Source organism: Ochotona princeps, chromosome 4 (genome assembly GCF_030435755.1).
Source record: "Ochotona princeps isolate mOchPri1 chromosome 4, mOchPri1.hap1, whole genome shotgun sequence".
Lineage (NCBI taxonomy): Eukaryota > Metazoa > Chordata > Mammalia > Lagomorpha > Ochotonidae > Ochotona > Ochotona princeps.
In genome coordinates, this window is record NC_080835.1 from 77,313,689 (window position 1) to 77,333,653 (window position 19,965).

The 19,965-nt window shown below is 45.4% G+C and overlaps 3 protein-coding genes across 3 annotated transcripts; 1 reads left to right on the top strand and 2 right to left on the bottom strand.

The window, feature by feature from the left end:
• Positions 1-27: 27 nt before the first annotated feature.
• C4H11orf52 (chromosome 4 C11orf52 homolog) lies at positions 28-5,787 on the bottom strand. Its single transcript, XM_058663920.1, has 4 exons — positions 5,539-5,787; positions 1,708-1,745; positions 882-958; positions 28-649 (listed from the first exon to the last, which is right to left on the bottom strand). The coding sequence occupies exons 1-4, from the start codon at positions 5,568-5,570 to the stop codon at positions 380-382; spliced, it is 417 nt and encodes a 138-aa protein (XP_058519903.1). The 5' UTR covers positions 5,571-5,787; the 3' UTR covers positions 28-379.
• Positions 5,788-11,057: 5,270 nt separating this feature from the next.
• HSPB2 (heat shock protein family B (small) member 2) lies at positions 11,058-12,485 on the bottom strand. The gene is made up of 2 exons (XM_004585053.3): positions 12,167-12,485; positions 11,058-11,709 (listed from the first exon to the last, which is right to left on the bottom strand). Exons 1-2 carry the CDS (start codon positions 12,258-12,260, stop codon positions 11,255-11,257), a joined length of 549 nt encoding a protein of 182 aa, XP_004585110.1. The 5' UTR covers positions 12,261-12,485; the 3' UTR covers positions 11,058-11,254.
• A 532-nt stretch (positions 12,486-13,017) lies between these two features.
• CRYAB (crystallin alpha B) lies at positions 13,018-16,502 on the top strand. Its single transcript, XM_012926934.2, has 3 exons — positions 13,018-13,529; positions 14,534-14,656; positions 16,104-16,502. Exons 1-3 carry the CDS (start codon positions 13,329-13,331, stop codon positions 16,305-16,307), a joined length of 528 nt encoding a protein of 175 aa, XP_012782388.2. The 5' UTR covers positions 13,018-13,328; the 3' UTR covers positions 16,308-16,502.
• Positions 16,503-19,965: the final 3,463 nt, after the last annotated feature.

The window sequence follows — 19,965 nt, forward strand, 5'->3', positions numbered from 1 at the left end:
GGAGTTTAAGGTGTATAAGAGATTAAGTCATGTCGTAAGCAAAACCAAAGTGAGTAGTTGTTGGCCTGGTCCTTCTGCGCTTAGCTTGAGCAAGAGCAAAAAAAGCTGTGAGGCAGAGCCCTACCGCCCTAGAAGCTCGACCTGATTCCCTCTTTATGTGGACCCCAGACCCCGTTCCCTCCACCCATAGCTTACCCAACTGCAAGCTGGAAATAAAAGTTGTAGGGCAGAGGCTGCGGGGGAGGAGAAGGCACTGCAATTCGGTGCTTAAAACATGGTCAGCATGGCTGGGCTGTCACCCAAGTCCCTGAAGCAGTAGATTTTCCCACACAGGAGTAGTGGTAAAACCATAGCAGCGGATCACTCCCCGAGGCGAGGCTCACACCAGGGTCCCATTCTTGCTGTCATAGCGCGGTGTGGCTGCAGGGAAACGCAGGGTTGCATACTCCGTGGCATTTTCAGCAGGCAGGTGTTTCACTTCCTGGGCCGAGCGCCTGTACACCCGAATGTCTGCGTAATGCAAATTGCTGTCCTCGGACTTGAGGCCTTCACTGGTCTCTCTGCGCTCAGGTGATGCTCGCCCTTCCGCGGTGTGTCCTCTTGTGTTGGTGTGTCCTCTTATGTTGGAGTGTCCTCTTGTGCCGCGGCCCTGTGAGGAATGGGGAGATTCGAGCCTGGGTTTTGCCCCTCACCTCCAAAGCACCGCAGGTGAGGCTGTGGGTGCTTCACTTTACTCTTTCGTGGGGGCAGAGAAAGGCTAGTGGAATCAGCAAATCTGTGTGAGACGTGCCTATCCTGGGGCGGGGTCAAAGAGCTGAGTGCTGGGGTCTCCCGGCCTGGGGAGCCCCACAAAGGAGTGAGAGTCACCTGCCACGTGTTACCTTTGTGCCATTCTGCTGCTGCTGCCGTTGCTGCTGCTGCTGCTGCTGAGACTTCAGTACCCATTGTGCGTGGCTTCCTGAGGGGAGGAAATCCAACTGCAATCCATTGCCTCTGTCTATGGAGAATATCTTCTTCAAATCTTCATTAAGATGACTCTATTGGATAATCCCCCCTCCCTGGTAAGCGCTAGATTCCTATATGGGCGCCAGTTCGTGTCCCAGCTGCCCACTTCCTATCCAGCTCCCTGCCTGTGACCTGGGAAAGCAGTCAAGGACAGCCCAAAGCCTTGGGACTCTGCACCTCCATGGGAGACCCAGAAGAGGCTCCTGGCTTTAAATCAGCTCAGCTCTGCCACTTATGGTCGCTTGGAGAGTGAATCATTGGATGAAAGATCTTTGTCTCTCCTCTCTGTAAACCTGCCTTTGCAGTCAAAATAAATAAATCTTTAAAAAAAAAAAAACCAATTATGTGTTTTTACTCAGATCTCTCAAACTTGAGTTTCTGCAGTGTCAGGGCTGAGACTTTGTGTCCTTCTGCCACTGCCCCGCTGTCTCCTAGGGGCCACACAGACTGCCTCATGTGCAATTTAAGCCTGCAGGAAATACTCACATGGATGAAAGAATAAGGAGCACTCTGAGAACACACCAAAGGTAAGATCCAGAGGGTAAGAAAAACACTTCCCAGTTCTCTCTTCCCTCATCTCTTCCCAGGCCAGTTCTCTATTCTGCCACATATCCTTTCCTCAGAGGCCAGTGCTGCTACTGTCTTCTCACTGGTTTGCACCCCCCCACCACCATGCAGTGTCACCACCCCTCACTAAGTTACCTTTTCTCTTTTTCTTCTGGAAAACTGATGGGCAGCTCCTGTGATAGGAAAAACAGATCACACACATGTGCAAGAGCCCTAGCCAACTGTCCTCCCTGATCATTTGCTCTGTGATCATTTTAACATCCTGGGATGACATCTACCCCACTTCCCTAAAGAGCCATCCTGAGCCAGGTTCAGCTCTGAAACATTGGTCGGAGATAGCACACATCTCCCAAATGGATGGTTCTGGAAGGCAGAGTGGTACAACTGACATAACCAAACCCAAAATACAGCCGCAGGCCACTGGGCACTACGTGCCAGGGATGTAGTTAGCATGAGGGCTATTCTGGGATTGTCTAACAGGCTAATCCCAGGACAGGGTAAGGGGATCCTGCCAAATAATGGGATATTCCTGGATCCAGAGACCTGGCTGCTTCTTTGGTCCCTTTTGTTGGGGCAGTGGCAGGGGGAGGGAGGCTAATCTAGGACTTTGCTCACAGGAGTCATAGCTGCCACCATCAGAGCTAACTGAGACCCTGTCAGAGTCCTTCTCCTTGTTTTTAATCAACAGAGAAAATGAAAGATGTTTAACGTGTTAAGTCCTGTGCAGAACTCTGTCTGCGGAACAGAGAGCTGTGAACTTGGTCAGTGCCCATGGCTGCAGGACAGACTGCGTAGGTTCACTCTGGAACCCCTAGGGTCCCGAGTGGAGCCTCTGTGTCTACGTGATTGTCAGCAGTTTGGTGCCTAGAGAATCAACACTTGTCTGAGGAAATAGGCTGAATAGCTTGGGGCTTACTCCGGATGCCTTTTCTTGCTAATACATTTTCAACTCACCAGAGCCAACCCTATTTGTCTATCTGATGTCATGTCTCCTCAGAGAAGTTTCTTCCCTTTGCTGATTAGATAGACAGATAGAAATCTGAATCATATTCTCTGCATTACTGTGAGAGGAAAATCAAGATATTTCTGCCACGTTGGGCAGTAGTTCATGTGTTGGTGTGATTTTCTGTTTTGCTGTAGTTGGTGACAGCAGTGGGAGTCTGCTTGCAAACCCTGCGGGTAGTTCAGAAGAAAAACACACTTCTGTACCTCTAGCTCCTCTTCTACCTCTCAGCTCTCGCTTTATGTTACTATTGCCCTGTCATAGCCTTATGCTATGAATGGAAAAATCTTTTATTTCTTTGTCTCCTGACACTACTGTTTTCCTGCTTACTTATATTTGAATGGGTAGATAAAATAGATTAGAGCTATCAGATTTAAGTGAACAGAGCCTGTTCCCAATCTAGATATTGTGTAATGCCTAGATATAACCCAAACTATTAAAGTTAGATTTATATATGATGGGATTTTATTTTTAGATCAGAATAAAGGAAACTAAATGGATACTCTCCTACAGTGATAGTGGAAATAAAAACTGGTACAATCCTTCTAGAATGCAAAAGCAGTAAGTATATTAAAAAAAAAAACCCCTAAAACATGATTATGTATACCCCCTGGTGTAGCAACTCGATATGAAGAAATGATTATATGTGAGCAACTATGAATATTCATTGTAGCATTATTTATAATTGGGAAAATATAACAAATATCCTGAATAGCCAATATAGGGTGACTGACTAAATAAATGACATATCCAGGCAATGAAAGACTACGTTCTAACTCTGAAAGGATGTTGGAAGAATAACTAATAGCTGTGGAAAATTTTTGCTGTTTATCACATTAGTGAAAACATAAGATATATTTAGGGTAAAAACTATGTATACTAGACCCAGCATGGTAGCCTAGCAAATAAAGTTCTCCCCTTGCATGCACCAGGATCCAGAAGGGGTCATGATTCGGGTCCCAGCTGCTCCACTTCCCATCCAGCTCCTTGCTTATGGCCTGGGAAAGCAGTGGAGGGTAGCCCAAAACCTTGGGACCCTACACCTGCGTGGGAAACCCAGAAGAAGCTTTTGGCTTGGGGCTCCTGGCTTCGGATAGGCTCAGTTCCAGCCATTGTGACTACTTGGGGAGTGAATCAGCAGATAGAAGCTCTTTCACTCTGTCTCTCCTTTTTATGAATCTGCTTTTTCAATAAAAACAAAACAAAAACTGTGCATACTTTAAAAAGGTTTATGGAAATATACTAAAATATTCCTGTCCTCACTGGGTACTTATATACAAGGGTGCTTCTTGTTTTCTGTTCTTGGGTATTTTCCAAATTTTTCCACAGTGAATATTTGGGACTTTTATAATTAGAAAAACAAAAACAAAACATTTTTTTCAGACAAAAACCACTTCAGTTGTCACAGCATCTTTGCAGGTTTACCAAGATAACAGAAAAAGAACTTTTTAAATTCAATCCTCCTGTATTTGAAGAGGGAAAAATAAATTTTGGTTAGATTATCTGGTGAAGTATCTGTAACAGTGAGACTGATTAGGTCAGACCAGCAGAGAGACTGTCAGCAAGTTTCTAACCTGTGTGTTATAATTATTAATGTTGAAGATAATGAAAGTGGAATCTCAACTTTAAGGGATTGTGGTAAGGGACAAATAAAATTGTAAATGTAAGACACTTACTTGACTACTGGCATATAAAGGGCATCAGTAAAGTTTGACTATTGTGATCACTACTAATATCATTGTTAGAGAACTGGTTGATAATGAATAAGGCAGAGACACTTGAAAGAAGGGAAAAAAAAAATATTGCACTCCCTTCTCTTGAAGGTTTTCCATGCTTCTAGATTTGCTATGTTTGTAGGACAACTGTAGAGTTTAAAGGATTGTTTTTAGGGCCCGGTGACGTGGCCTAGCGGCTAAAGTCCTCACTTTGAACGCCCCGGGATCCCATATGGGCGCCGGTTCTAATCCCGGCAGCTCCACTTCCCATTCAGCTCGCTGCTTGTGGCCTGGGAAAGCAGTTGAGGACTGCCCAAAGCTTTGGGGCCCTGCACCCGCATGGGAGACCTGGAAGAGGTTCCAGGTTCCAGGTTCCCGGCTTCGGATCGGTGCGCACCGGCCCGTTGCAGCTCTCTTGGGGAGTGAAAACATCGGATGGAAGATCTTCCTCTCTGTCTCTTCCCCTCTCTGTATATCTGACTTTGCAATAAAAATAAATAAATCTAAAATGAAACAAAACAAAACAAAAATAAGCTGTGATCCAAACAATGGGGGCTGTATTACCTTGTATTTTACAAGTGAAAGTACAGAAAAATTCAGTGACTTGACAAAGATTGCATAGAGAATTCGTTTAAAAGTTATACTTAGATATTCAATGGGTTTTCTCCATCTTCTGTTTCTTTTAAAAAAGATTTCTCAAAAGTTCAGTTGCTCAATCTAGGATTCAGAACTGCAAAATATGGGCTGTGAAGCCAAAGAGGCCTGGATTGAAGTCTTGCTTTTCCTCATTACTAGCCATGTGACCTTGGGCAAGTCAGCAAACCTTCCAAACCACAGGTTCTCCACTGACTGGAAAATGGGAAGAGGGTTTCACTTACTTCACACAAGATCAGGAAAGTCAAATGCCATTGTAAACTGCCTGGCACATTAGAGAAGTCTCAGGTGCTACAATTATTTTCTGAGGAAAGCAGAGGAGGGGAAAGTGAGAGACTGAAAGAAGCAATGTTTATCAGTCATCCAACCCTCCCCGCCCCCCCCCCCCCCCCCGCCGCTCACCCCCACGCTGGCCATGTAACAGCTGTGAGTCCTAAGATCTCCTAAAAGGAGTAAACACAGAAAGAGGTGTTGGCGCCAGGAGGTACCAGGCAGTGGGAGGCTGGCAAATGAGGCTTTCCAGGCTGTGTAACTCCCGGGGTCTCCTTGTTCTCCAACAGAGATGTTACCCTCTGCACCCTCCTCCCTACTCACCAGTTTCGCCCACAGCACTGCCGGTTTCCCATGGTACTTGTTTCAGAGGGAGCTCAGCTGTTTTCTACACCAAGAGTCTTGGGCATTTCCTGGTTCCTGGTTTAACTTTCTGCCCGGCTGCTCCCTGGGAGTCTCGGACAGTGTCAGATTTCAACCTAACAGGTTGGACTTTGGAAGCCACCTGCTGGAATGATTCCCAGGTGACCATTCCCAGCCTGAGGGTAGAACAACACACAGGCTCCAGGTGAGATTATCTCACCTTTGGGATCTGAAGTTTCTTTGGATTACGTCATGAACTTCTCTCATCATGCTTTAATAAAAAGCAACCAGAGAGGGAAGAGGGTTCTTTTTTTTTTCCTAATGAAATCCACATTGATTAGGGTTATTAAATGTGGTTCGTTAGTTGGCACCATCTAGATTTCATTTGTTTCATCCTTAATGCAAATTGACAGCTTATAAGCTGTAAGTAGGATTTAGTACTAAATGCTTCTTGTCTTATTTGCAGGGCCGTCACCATCCCTGTCTTTCTCTTACCCCTATTGCTGACCTTGCTCCCCCTTTCCCTTTATAACCTTTTCTCTTTCAAACAAATGAATAATTTGTCTTCCCCTCCACTCCTTTTCATGGGCCTCCATGGAAACTCCCCCAGCAAACCCAAGGACAATTGACTGTTCAATGTGGGGTCCCAGGACATGAATTCCATTAGAGGGAAGAGGGTTCTAAGTTTCCTTAGGAAATGCCTCCACTATGCCACCCTGATTTTGAGATACATTCTGTTTAGTGGAACAAAGAAACTTTTTTTTTTTAAAGATTCATTTATTTTTTAGAAAGATTTACAGAGAGAAGGAGAGACAGAAAGGAAGATCTTCCATCCGCTGGTTCACTGTCCAGGTGACATCAACAGCCAGAACTAAGCTGATCCAAAGCCAGGAGCTAGGAGCTTCTTCCAGGTCTCCCACGTGAGTACGGAGTTCCAAGGCTTTGGTCTGGCCTCCACTGCTTTCCTAGGCCACAGCAGGGATCTGGATGGGAAATGGAACAACCAGGACACAAACTGGCGCCCATGTGGAATCCCAGCATGTGCAAGGCAAGGATTTAGCCACCAGGGTATTGCGCTGGGCATGGAACAAAGAATCTTACCTGATGTCTGCCCAGCACCGCTCAAGTTCAATTGGCTTTCATTTACAGATTAATTAATACATTAAAAAAAATTATTATTACCCCTGACCAAAATCTGGAAATGAACCTTGATTTTAAGGAAATGGATTTATATTTTTCTTTGCTACTGGAACTAACGAGGAAATCACTTAACTTTTTAGGGCCTAGGTTTCTAGGACTGAAAATGGAACAATTGAATTTATTATCTAATGCCTTCACTGGAATAAAAGCCGATGACACTATGATTGAAAGGGCCGCAATACTTTTTTAATCAGTAAGTTCCTCATTCTTAGTTCAAAACTACAGAATATCTACTTAGTCTTCAACTCCACTTCTTCTAGTGACCCAAAGTAAAACGTACTCCACACTCACCTGTGATTAGGATGCAGCTGAGCAAATTCCTCTGCAGGAAATATGGATCCTAGGTGAATCTGTGAAGCTTTTGCTTCAATTAGTTGTGTACTCTTACAAATTTGGGGGCCACTTACATAGCTCTACATTCCACATAGAGCACCATGTACTTAGAACTACTCCGCATCTTGCAGAAAAAGGGGGATAAGAATAAACAACCTTACAGGATTTTTTAAAAGATTTTTTTGTTTGTTTAATTTGAAAGGAGGAGCTATGGACAGAGGAAAGACAGCAAGAGATCATTCATCTGCCGACCCATGGCTGAAATGATTGCAATGGCCAGAGTTGAGCTCATCGAAAGCCAGAATCCAGGAGCCTTCTCCAGGTCTCCCCCATGGGAGGGCAGTGAAGCCATCCTCTGTATTCCCAAGCCATAGGTAGGGAGCTAGATCAGAAGTAGAACAGCCAGGACCAGAGCCAATGCTCATATGGTGCGGGATCTCCCCCACAGATTCCTTTAATACCCCATTGCCAGAAGGGATGAGCCTGCTGCCCACCACCCAGCCTCTCGGCCCGCGAGAGATAGACAGACAGGGGTTCTGTCTAAGCAGTTCCAATTTATTGGGGAAATTCAATTTCTTAAATAGGGTAAAGGATAGCTTCAGGCCAGGAATTTCGGGAATTCCAGGAAGGGAGAAACTAGGAGCCAATTACTAGGAGCATGACTGCGCAAGCCACCTCCCATAGGCCAGGGTTAGATGAGCGAGATGGCCCTGGTCAATCAGTATTTCCTTAGAGTACCTGACTCCTGCCCTGGTTCGCGCCCTGGGCTCTATCCTTGGCTGCCATCTTGCCCGCCAGTGACCTGGACTGTTAGTTGCCATCTTACTGACTCAGTGACCTCTTTGCCCCTGAGCCCCACAATATGGGACATCAGCACCGCAGGCGAGGACTAGCATGCAAAGCCACTGCACCAGCCCCATGGTAATGGTCGCATGAGATATACAAGCATATTTCAAAAAGTTCATGGGAAATAGAACTAAAAGCTGAGCTTATATGGGTACACAAATTTTAAAATACATGCATAGTTTTTGGTTAGGGTTACACTTTTTTAAAGTTTTTGTTTTGTTTTAATTGGAAAAACATTTACAGGAAGGAGGAAAGACAGATAGAAACTGTCTGCTGTTTCTCTTCCCAAATGGCCACCACAGTCAGAGCTGAGCTGATCCAAAGCCAGGAGCCAGGAGTCTAATCTGAGTCACCCACAAAGGTACAGGGTTTCAAGGACCTTGACCACCCTCCACTGCCTTCCCAGGCCACAAGCAGAGAGCTGGATGGGAAATGGAGCAACTGGGATATGAACTGGCTCCATATAAGATGCTAGTATTTGCAGGCAAAGATTTAGCCAGTTGAGTCATCACACCAGTCCCAAAATATTACCCATTTTTATGAACTTTTTGAAATACCCTCATGTGTTTGAGTTTCAACAAATTTTGTGCAAAACTAAACTTATCTTGTAATTGAATTTTCTGCCAACTTTTTTTTTTTTTAAGATTTATTCAGTTTATTACAAAGTCAGATATACAGAGAGGAAGATCTTCCGTCCGATGATTCACTCCCCAAGTGAGCCGCAACGGGCCGGTGCGCACCGATCCGAAGCCGGGAACCAGGAACCTCCTCCAGGTCTCCCACATGGGTGCAGGGTCCCAAAGCACTGGGCCGTCCTCAACTGCTTTCCCAGGCCACAAGCAGGGAGCTGGATGGGAAGTGGAGCTGCCGGGATTAGAACCGGCGCCCATATGGGATTCCGGGGCGTTCAAGGTGAGGACTTTAGCCGCTAGGCCACGCCGCCGGGCCCCTCTGCTAACTTTTTGAAACCCTGTTATTGAGTGAATAAAGCTACTGTACAGCACCTGGCACATGGGAAGCTCTCAGTGAGGCTTAGCTGTTGATATATGTTCTCAGCTCATTGTCCTAGTGCCTGGTGCCCCAATCACTGCACTATCTCAGAGGCATACTTCTCCCTTGCAATCTGTAACTCTGCCTTTCATCCTATTACTTGTGCCTTCTCCCCTCAGTTCAAAAACCATTAACAATTTTCCATTTCCTGTAAGATAGGATTCAGACTTCTTAATGTGGCATTCAATGCTGTCCCCTTCCAACTCCTTCTGTAATATAAAGGAAAGCACCTAAGAGATACATAGATTACCAGATACCCTAATAATAAATAAATAAAAAACAGTGATGCTTGGAAAAGCTCATATCCTTTACACAGTGTTAGTGAGGTCTAGAATGATAAACTAGGATGCTGTGATTATTTCTTTGAAGTCTGGAGTCATCAATCTGTAACTGGAATAGTAACTTTAGGTCTAGATATATATGGAATTTAATGCATTGTGTTTAAAAGAAAGTTGTCTGGGTATAATATGGAAAGTGTTAGAAAATAAGGTTAAAATAATATGGTGTGGTTAGCTGGGAAATGGAAGTCTTCAGAGGATGCAATGGTCTCTTAAATATCTCATGGATTTTCTGGGGTGAATGAAGGACTACAGAACCAATGGGCAGAAGTGATTGAAATGTAGATGCAGTTTTAAAAGAAGGAAGAATTCATGAAAGTTGTATGTCCAAAAAGACAGTGGAGACTTTATAAAGACTATAAAATTCTAACTTTTCCGTCATTCAGGTTGTCCTAGAAAAAGTTGACTAATAACCTTGAAAGAATTTGAATGAGTGGGAATTTGGGCTAAAACAGAGGTTTTTACATTTTTTTTTCTAGCTAAGGTACCATTTAAAATAAAGCTCAACTATAAACCACATCAATGTGAAGCTTTCTGGGTGAAGTTTGAGTAGAATCCTCTCAATTCTTTTTCTTTTTAAATTGATGTTAAAAGTCTTGAGAGAAAAAAAAGTCTTGAGAATAGGCAATAAAATACATCATTTTTATTTATAATGTATGTTAGTGGGGAGTTAATAAGTATTTGTTGAACAGATAAGGGAACAAAGGAGTCAATATCCTTTCTCTATGGTGTTTTTATTTTCAATAGAAAGTAATCCTTTAACTAAAAACTGAATGTCTCAAGTGTGAGTTCTTCTCTTGTGGGGTCCATAGATCCCTCAGAGAGGTATAAATGAATCTCAGGAATTGTGCAATCTATTTAAGTTGTGTTGCCAAATTTGGCAGCATCTATATTTTTCTGGTAAGGGGATCTATCACTTGTGTCAGATTTTCAAAAAATAAGTAATGACCACTTTAATGGAAGAATTACAGGTTCCTGGTAAAATATGTATTTTTAGGTACATCATATTCATGCAGAGTATAACTGAGGGGACAGATGCCCAGTCTTTGTGAAATACCCCATGCCCCCAGTATGAAGACTGTACTTGGAAGGGAAGCTTCCCTGGCTGTCAACTTCCATCACAGCCCTTAATCTCTGCATTTTTTCTTGGAGTTAGCCATGCAGTGATTCCTCTCCCACATCAGAGACTAATGCTTTCTTTCATGGGCCTCCCCTGTGTGCAAAATAGGGAGATGACAGTAACAGTAGAGGCTTCATTGTCCAAGCCCCAAATGCAGAAACAGTCCCTCAGAATCAGGACATTTCAGCAGGCAGACTTTAGTATGGAAAAAACAAAAGTATTCATTCCAGGGCTTTAGGCAGCTCTCCCCAGCCAGAAACCATTTTCCCAACCCCTACCCAAAAAGGGCCAGACAGTCTGGAGACCCTTGTTTTTGTGTCTCTAATCACCAGCTCAGACAGTGCCCCCTGGGCTGTTTGGATGGCATATCCCTTTCCCCTCCCAGGATCACTCTCTCTTTTGTTGTTGTATTGTGAGAAAATTATGGGTAGGAATTTGATCTGGAGCCAGTGTCAGCTTCCGGGTGTGAGCTCAGGGTGCTGTGACTGGGAGCCCATCTCACTGAGGAGCTTTTTGTGTAGCTGCCTCTGACCTCCTCCCTCTCTGCCCCGACCCATCCTCCAGGCCACAGAACAGGGAGCAGCACAAACAAGGCCCTGAAATTTGGGTTTATTCAGCTCTACCCAGGAGTAAACCAAAGGCTATGACATGTCCCAACGGACCAAACAACACACAGTGGACCCTGCGCGTTTCCCTTTCCCCAAGGGTGCTGCTACCTCTGGGGTGCTGGGCAGCTGCTGGTATCACCACAGAAGTAGAAAGGGATGCGCTGGAGCTAGGTCAGTGACAATCAGGGCTCAGCTCCGGCCACCTCCTCCACTTCTTCTGGATCAGGTGGTGCAGGCAGCAAGGAGATATAGACCTCATTAACCTCTGTGTCCAAATGTCGGCCACCCCGAGGTGCCTCCAGGTTAAGGATGCCATCGTGGGAGAGCGCAGCTCGGACCCTCCAGGGGTCGACATCAGCAGGCAGGACATAGGTGCGGCAGAATTCCCGGGACACAAATCCATGGCGGTCTAGGCGCTGGGGGTGCCGGGCAGACACCTCGAGCAGGTTGTCCACAGTCCTCACGGTCACCTCATCTGGGGTAAAGTGGCTCACATCCAGAAATGCCTGGAACTTGCCCTCACTGAGCCTAAGCTCGGAGGCCCCTGCCCGGCTGCTCTCCCCAGCTGGGGCAGCCCGAGGCCGGACATAGTAGCCATGGTAGAGGGTAGGGGTCAGAATGTCTTCTGGAAGGAGGCCTGAGGCAGAGACAGAGAGAGAGAAGAAGATATGGAGAATGATGGAGGATGAGCGCCAGGGTGAAAGGAGATCAGGAGATTGGGAGAAGCATGAGGGAAGGCAGAAGTCGAGATGGAGAGGGAAGGCAACACAGTGACTGGGAGACCAGGATAGCTAGGACAAGAAGCTTGAGACAGGAAATGGCGGCAGAAGGGAGCAGGGCTAACTGGGACGGGTGGATGGTAAGGGAACGAGAAGGCACACAGGGCTGGCAAGGGGTGGCTCTCAGAGCACGGCAGGCCCCAGTGGGAAGAGGAATGAGTCCTGCTCGCAGGGGGTGAGGAGGGAGTCTGGGGTTGGAGACGGCTCACCCCGGAGTTCAGTTAAGCCTGAAATGGGGTGGAGGCCAGTTGGGAGATCAGCCCAGAATTTCAGGAGGTGGGGGTGGGAGTTAAGGGGGTGGCTTGTGGCCCATACCTTCTCCAAAGCGTTGCTCACCCAAGCGGCTGGGGTTGGCAAATTCATACTCAGTAGTGGCCGGGTGGGCATGGGGGACTGTGCGGCCCGACATAGCTTCGGATGTAGTGGCGGCCCCGATCTGAGGTGTAGCCCCAAGAGGCCAGTGCGACCCCTCCAGTTGCCCGGACAGCCAGGATTTAGTCCGAGGTGGGGGCGGGGTCTATACCACCCAAAATAGTGCAGGGCCTCTTGGGGCAGGGCCGGGGAGCCAGGCCCTGAGTGCAAAGACGGAGGGTGTGACCAGCTCCTCTCGGACCCCCAGTCCCCTCCCCCACACACCCTTCAGCTGTCGCCTGCAGAGGGCCAAAGCAGACAGCTGGGGGTCCCGGTCCTGAAGGAGCCGGGGAGGGCAGTTGAGGCTGAGAGGGCCAGGAGAGGCTGTCCCCCTCCCTGAACCATAGCACATTCCCACAATCCCTTTTCTCCTCAGTTGCAGGTCTGTGCACCCTACTTCACAAAGCACTTTGGATTTCATGTTCTGCAAGCCATGTAAAAATCAAAGATGCAAGAAGCTTTTCTGTCCTTTTTAGGGACATTGGGGAATTTCAGCTCAGATTAATGTCAGGGTCCTCTCCTGAGCCCAGGTCAACCAGGGTGCCATGCAGATGCCTGGTACTGACATGTTGGCAGTAACTGCTCTCCTCCAAGGACCTACAAACAGTTAATGTCCCTGGGGCCCAGCCTAGGAAGATTCCAGTTCCTGCCCAGGCCCAAGATAGTTGCTGGCCTGATGCCCCTGGCATGCAAGGCTGGAGAGGAGGAGGGGCACACCACATGCCTGCTTGGAATTCCTGATTCTGTGCCAGCTCCAGAGAACAGGGGAAGCAGATGGATGCCTTTGGGTGTGGATGGAAAGCTAGTGAAACAGGAACATGACAAGTCACTGGCTAGCTCAGGCGTGTTTGTGTTTCTCTTTTCTTAGCTCAGTGAGTACTGGGTATGTGTCACGTTGCCAAATCCCCGATCACAAGTCTCCATGAACCAGCGGAGAGCTGGGATAATAAAATCCCTGACATCACCATTCCAGAAGCTTCACAAGACTGCATATATAAGGAGCTGGCTGTAGCTGTGACTGAAGGAGCTGACCAGCCAGCTGAACCCCTACAATCACCTAGCCACCATGGACATCGCCATCCACCACCCCTGGATCCGCCGCCCCTTCTTTCCTTTCCACTCGCCCAGCCGCCTCTTCGACCAGTTCTTCGGAGAGCACCTATTGGAGACTGATCTCTTCCCAACTTCCACTTCCCTGAGCCCTTTCTATCTTCGGCCACCTTCATTCCTGCGGGCACCTAGCTGGATTGACACTGGACTCTCAGAGGTGAGACTCCCCTCTGCCAGGACAGCAGAGTTCTTTCTAGAACCTTCTTGAGATGTCTTTATCTACTTTTTCTTGCCTGCCTAAAAAATTACTTTAAGCACATGTGTGTGCATTAGGGAAGAGAAAGTGTGGTTACTTCCTCCCTCCTTCAGGCACTTGTTTCTCTTTGACACTTCTCTGTATCTTGCCTACACTTCTCCCAGGCTGTGCAGATGATCCTTTGTTGTGAGCGAGAAACTCCTTTCTGCTTTGTGTCGGAATGATCTGAAGAGAAAGAGCTGCCTTCGAATCCCTAGTTCATGTCTCCTGAGGGATTTTATCATCTCAGGTCCTAGTGCCAGGATAGTTCCTTCTCATCCTCAGCTTTTTATACCTGCAGGGGGAGCTGGTGACAACCACCACTATTTTCTTCCTTTCTGTTCCCCTCTTTTATGATTTGCCAAGTGCCTCGGTTTTGTGACAGAGCCCTGGCCTGGGTCCAAGCCTTATAAGGAGAGACTGTAGGTCTAGTCTTAGGACCTTCCAACTTGTCCTAAGAGGGTGGGAGAATGCTGTGAGCAGATAAGAGTGACAGGCACTGTCACAGATAATAACACTGTGGTTTAAAAATATTCAAGTGTGGGTAAACAGGAGCTGAGTGAGCAAGGGCTTTAGAAGGACAAACAGAACATTCCAGATTCTATGGGTGGGAAACTTGGCAGAGACCTGGGCAAGAAGAAGTGGCCTTTGTCTCATGGACAAATAACAAAGCAAGTCATTGGGGTCCTGGAGGCAGTGGAGGCCAAGGCCAGATCCATCTGGTGATGGGCTCTGCGGGTGATCTTCCCTAGCCTTGCAAATAAAGTTTGGAGTTGATGACAAACAAGCATGCCTTTGGTACCACTGTGGGATATTTAGCAGAAAAGAGGAGGATAAAATAGCCGGACCGAAAGCACGTCTACAGAATGGCACAACTGTACCAGTGTAAGCAACATGCCTGCTCTCTTTCCTCCTACCTTGCCTAGATGCGACTGGAGAAGGACAGGTTCTCTGTCAACCTGGATGTGAAGCACTTCTCCCCAGAGGAGCTCAAGGTCAAGGTGTTGGGAGACGTGATTGAGGTGCATGGCAAACACGAAGAACGCCAGGTATGTAACTGTTTTTTTCCTTTTGCTCATTCGTTTGCTGCATGTTGTACTCCAACACTACCATCAGCTTTTGAGGCTGGCAGCATGTCTGTCCCCAAAACACAGGCATCTGGATCAGGGGTAAATTAGGAACCGACCTTTTTTATTAGGCCATAATAGTGACCTTGGTTGTTTGATTTCATTGCCTCCGATGGGATAGATGGAATACTGGCTCCCCATTTTTAGCCTATGATTCTCAACCTTGGTCACATTTTAATCACCAGGGGTATGTCCCCAAATTCAAATACTCAGGTGTGTCTCTGAATAATTAAATAAGAATATTGGGGTGGGACATAGTCATCATCATTTTTGAAAGTTCTAAAGGTGATGCTAATCTATGGTCAAGGTTGAGAGTCACTTATTTTTTTATTATTTATTATTTTTAATTCATTAATTACATTGTATTATGTGACACAGTTTCATAGGTACTTGGGTTCTCCCCACCCCTCCCCAAACCCTCCCACCATGGTGGATTCCTCCACCTTGTTGCATAACCACAGCTCAAGTTCAGTTGAGATTCCCCCATTGCAAGCGTATACCAAACATAGGAGAGTCACTTATTTTTTAAAGTAGTTCTGTCAGACAACTGGTAGCTTTATGCAATTCCAGTAACCATACATGCTCTGAAGGCATTTGAATCTATAACTTTTCTTTTGGATGGTTCACTGCTCTTTAGCCTATCTTAATGCTACACTGCTTGGTTTTCTGGTGTTTCAAAACTGTACTCAGTATTCAATCTCCTGTAACTTGTGTGGAAATCAGTTAAATTGAGAGCTTGGATTAATGATGAAGATTCAGCAGGCATACAAGCAGAGTCAGTTACTCTTCAGGAAATTCTGATGAATGGAATAGACTCTCATGTGTTTCTGGACAGGTTTTTTTTTTTTTTAACCAACTAGTGATAATTCATGGCTTTTGCGTAAATTAATACACTTAAAGTCCTCAGGTTGTTTCAGTTTTTTTAAGTTTGGGTCGCAACCTCTCTGGATGGATTAACTCACTTTTTTTCTAAGTAGCAAGTCTGACTCATTCTGGGCATTCTTGAAGAGTCAGAACAATTTTGGGGCTTCTTCAGGGACTTGGATGTCAGGACAAGATTCCAAATCCTGTAGGCTCAGCCAACATTGTTTTAAACCTTTGAAAAATACTCATAGACATATCTGTGCTTTAGGATTAACGTTCCTGGCTGTTTCAGACTTGTCATACTCTTATAAGTAGAAACTACCATCTAGGGAACTTCATCTTTGTCCAAAACCTGAAGTGAAATGTTTTTTTGTTTTTTTTTTTCTTTCACATTCTCAACAGCCTCTGGTCTCTTACAGGGGAAACAGAGATTTTTGAGTTCTGGGTGAGTGGGATTATGTCCTGTTCTTATATCTGTGCCTCTTTCTTCATTCTCCTGCATTAGGATGAACATGGTTTCATCTCCAGGGAGTTCCACAGGAAATACCGGATCCCAGCTGACGTGGACCCTCTCACTATTACTTCATCCCTGTCATCTGATGGGGTCCTTACTGTGAACGGACCAAGGAAGCAAGTCCCTGGCCCTGAGCGCACCATTCCTATCACCCGTGAGGAGAAACCGGCTGTCGCCGCGGCCCCCAAGAAGTAGATGGCTTTTCTCTAACTGCATTTTTAAAAACGAGACAAGTTCCCCACCAGTGAATGAAAATCTTGTGACTAGTGCTGAAGCTTATTAATGCTAAGGGCAGGCCCAAATTATAAAGCTAATAAAATAATGTTCAGCAACAGATGACTGTCTTTTGTTTGAATTCTCAGAATGCTTTTAAATAAATGTTTAAGCAGATCTGTTTCATTATCGCATGATTTCAGGGACTCCAGGGATTTCAGAGTTAAAATGACTGGCTCCACCACTTAGTAATGGTAAAAATGTAGGCAAGTTACTTAAGGATTATGGTCTTCAGGTTTCCCATTTATAACATAGAGTGCTGATTTGTACAGCTGTAAAAAGTAAATGAAGAGGGGTCTGGTGCAGTAACCTAGAGGCTAAAGTCCTCACCTTGAACACACCAGGATCCCATATGGGTGCCAGTTCTAATCCTGGTAGCCCCACTTGCCACCCAGCTCCCTGCTTGTGGCCTGGAGAGCAGTTGAACATGGCCCAAAGCCTCGGGACCCTGCACCCACATGGGAGACCTGGAAGAGGCTTGAGGCTCCTGGCTCCTGGCTTCAGATCGGCTCAGCTCCAGGCATTGCAGTCACTTGGGGAATGAATCAGCAGGCAGACGATCTTCCTCTCTCTTTCCTCCTCTGTGTATATCTGACTTTCCAATTAAAAAAAAAAGTAAATGAAGAAAAAAAGGGCGGGCAGGGAAACCCTTGGCAGAGATCAAGAAACACTGTTTTCTTTCTCCCCTCTTCCCTGATTTTAACTCTTGCTTTCAACAACCAACACATTTGAGTACACTCTGGATAATGCTACATAAAGACAGGAGTGTATCTTTGAAATTAAATATGCCTCCGGGAAGACCTGGTGACTTCAATGTGGTTATCTGACGTTTTCCTAATGATGAGCACTGCCTTCAGCTGATTCATGGGCAATAAATAGCTACTACAGGATTACTACCAACGAAGCCTCTCAGATATAATCTATTTACAAGATGCAGCAAATTCTGCACTAAAGGAAATTCATGTTATAAATATGTATGTTGAAAAAGATAGAGCGAGCACTGCAATGAAGTGGGTTAACCTGCTGCTCATAACGCATATTGAAGTGCTTGTTTGAGTCCTAGCTATTCTGTTTCTGATCTAGCTCCCTGTAAAAGTGCATAGGGAAGTACTAGCTGATGGTTAAAGTACTTGAGTTCCAGTCACCCACATGGGAGACTTGCATGGAGTTCCTGGTTCCTGACTTCAGCTGAGCCCAGCCCCAGCCATGATTTGAGAAATTACCCAGTGGATATAAAATATTTGTGTGTGTGTGTGTGTGTGTGTGTGTAATCCTGCCTTTCAAATCCTCTGCATGCAATGCCAGTACGGGAAAGCAGCGGAGTATGGTCTAAGGCCTTGGGCCCCTACATCCAGGTGGGAAACCTGGCAGAGACTCCTGGGTTTGGACTGGTCCAGCTCTGACCATTGTGGCCATTTGGTGAGTGAACCAGTAGATGGAAGATCTCTCTCTGTAACTTTTCAAAGTAAAAAAAAAAAAAAATTTTTTTAAACTTTAAAAAACACTCTAGATCAATAACCTAATTTCACATCTTAAGGGACTAGAAAACCAAAGCTAGCAGAAGGAAATAAATGTTAGAGCAAGAGACAATTAAGAGTGAGTAGAAGAGAAGAATCAATGACACAAGCATTTCTTTTTTCTGTTTTTGTTTTTTTAAAGCATTTTGTTTCTTCGAACCGAACAAGAAAATTCACAAAGTTTTAACCAGACTGTCTAAGGGGAAAAAACCAAATTGTTAAAATCATAAAAGAAACTGGGACCCTACTTTAGATTGTGCAGAAATAATTAAATGCAAATACTATGAACAACTGTATACCAGCACACTGAAAATATAGATGAAGAAGTTACTAAGAAACAAATTATCAAAATTGAATCATGGGGGCCCGGCGGCGTGGCCTAGCAGCTAAAGTCCTCGCCTTGAAAGCCCCGGGATCCCGTATGGGCGCTGGTTCTAGTCCCAGCAGCTCCACTTCCCATCCAGCTCCCTGCTTGTGGCCTGGCCTGGGAAAGCAGTCGAGGACGGCCCAAAGCTTTGGGACCCTGCACCCGCGTGGGAGACCCAGAAGAGGTTCCTGGTCCCGGCATCGGATTGGCGCGTACCGGCCCGTTGCGGCTCACTTGGGGAGTGAAACATCAGATGGAAGATCTTCCTCTCTGTCTCTCTTCCTCTCTATATATCCGGCTTTCCAATAACAATAAAATCTTTAAAAAAAAATTTGAATCATGAAGAGACAGAAAATTTGAGTTGATGTATAGCTAGAATTGGGATTCTAATTCTATTTAACCAGCAATAAACATATTTAAACAGGCAGCACTGGTGGCATAGCAGGTAAGGTGGTGCTTCCAATGTTGGTATACCATATTGCCACTTTAGTCCTGGCTGCTCCACTGGCAATCCAGTTCCCTATGGATGTGTCTGGGAAAGCAGCTGAAGATGGTGCAAGTTCCTTGGCCCCTAGCACCCATCTGGAGGATCTGATGTAGCTCCAACTTCCTAACCTCAGCCTCCCAACTCTGGTCATTGCAGTTCTATGGGAATGAACCAACAGGTGGAAGATCTCTCTCTCTTTGTCTCTCCCTCTTTCTCTAGATCACTTTGCCTTTCAAATCATAAAATTTTCTTTTCCAAAAAAGAAAAGTCCTGGTTGAGACAGTTTCACTGATGAATTCTTCCAAACACTTATATAAACAATAGAATCATATGAAAGCATTATACTCTATGGTCAAGTGGAATTTATTTGTGGAATGCCAAGGTGATTAAAAATAATTCAAATCAGTTAATGTAATACAACACATTAACTTAATAAAGGAGAAAACTTGGTTAACTCAACTGATGATGCAAATTTGACAGAATTTAATACACTTTCAGTTTTTTAAAAAAATTAACATTCTACAAAGAAGAAATAGAAGAAAACTACCTCAGGGCCAGCACTGTGGCATATGAGTGAACTGCCAGCTATAATATCAGCATTCATATGGGTGTCAGTTCAAATCCCAGCTGCTGCACATCCAATATTAGGTTATCTTGTATGTTTTCTCAGGTGCGTTTGCAGGGAGCTGGAGTGGAAGAGGAGCAGTTGGGACTCAAATCGGTGCTCATATGAGATGCCTGTGTTTCAGGCAGCAGCTTTAACCAGTTGTGCTACAACACCAGTCTTTATCTCTCTTTTTTTAAATTTAGTTTTATTTGAAAGTCAGAGTTACCGAGAGAGGAGAAGAGACAGGAAGAGATCTTACATCCTCTGGTTCACTCCCCCGAGAAATGGCTGCAACAGCTGCAGCTATTCAAACCTAGGAGTTTCAAACCTAGGAGTTTCTTCTAGGTCTCTGATGTGGATGCAGGGGCCCAAGGACTTGGGCCAACCTTTGTTGTTCTCCTAGACTATTAGCAGGAAGCTGCATGAGAAGTGGCCAGGACTCAAAGTGGCACTCATATGGGATGCCAACACACTTTGGCCCCTCTATCTCAATTTTTAAAACATGCTAGATATTTGTAGCCAATAGAATAAGATGTGTTGTATGCAGATTCCAAATATGTATCCACAGAACAATATGCATGGTATAAGTATGCCCATGAATT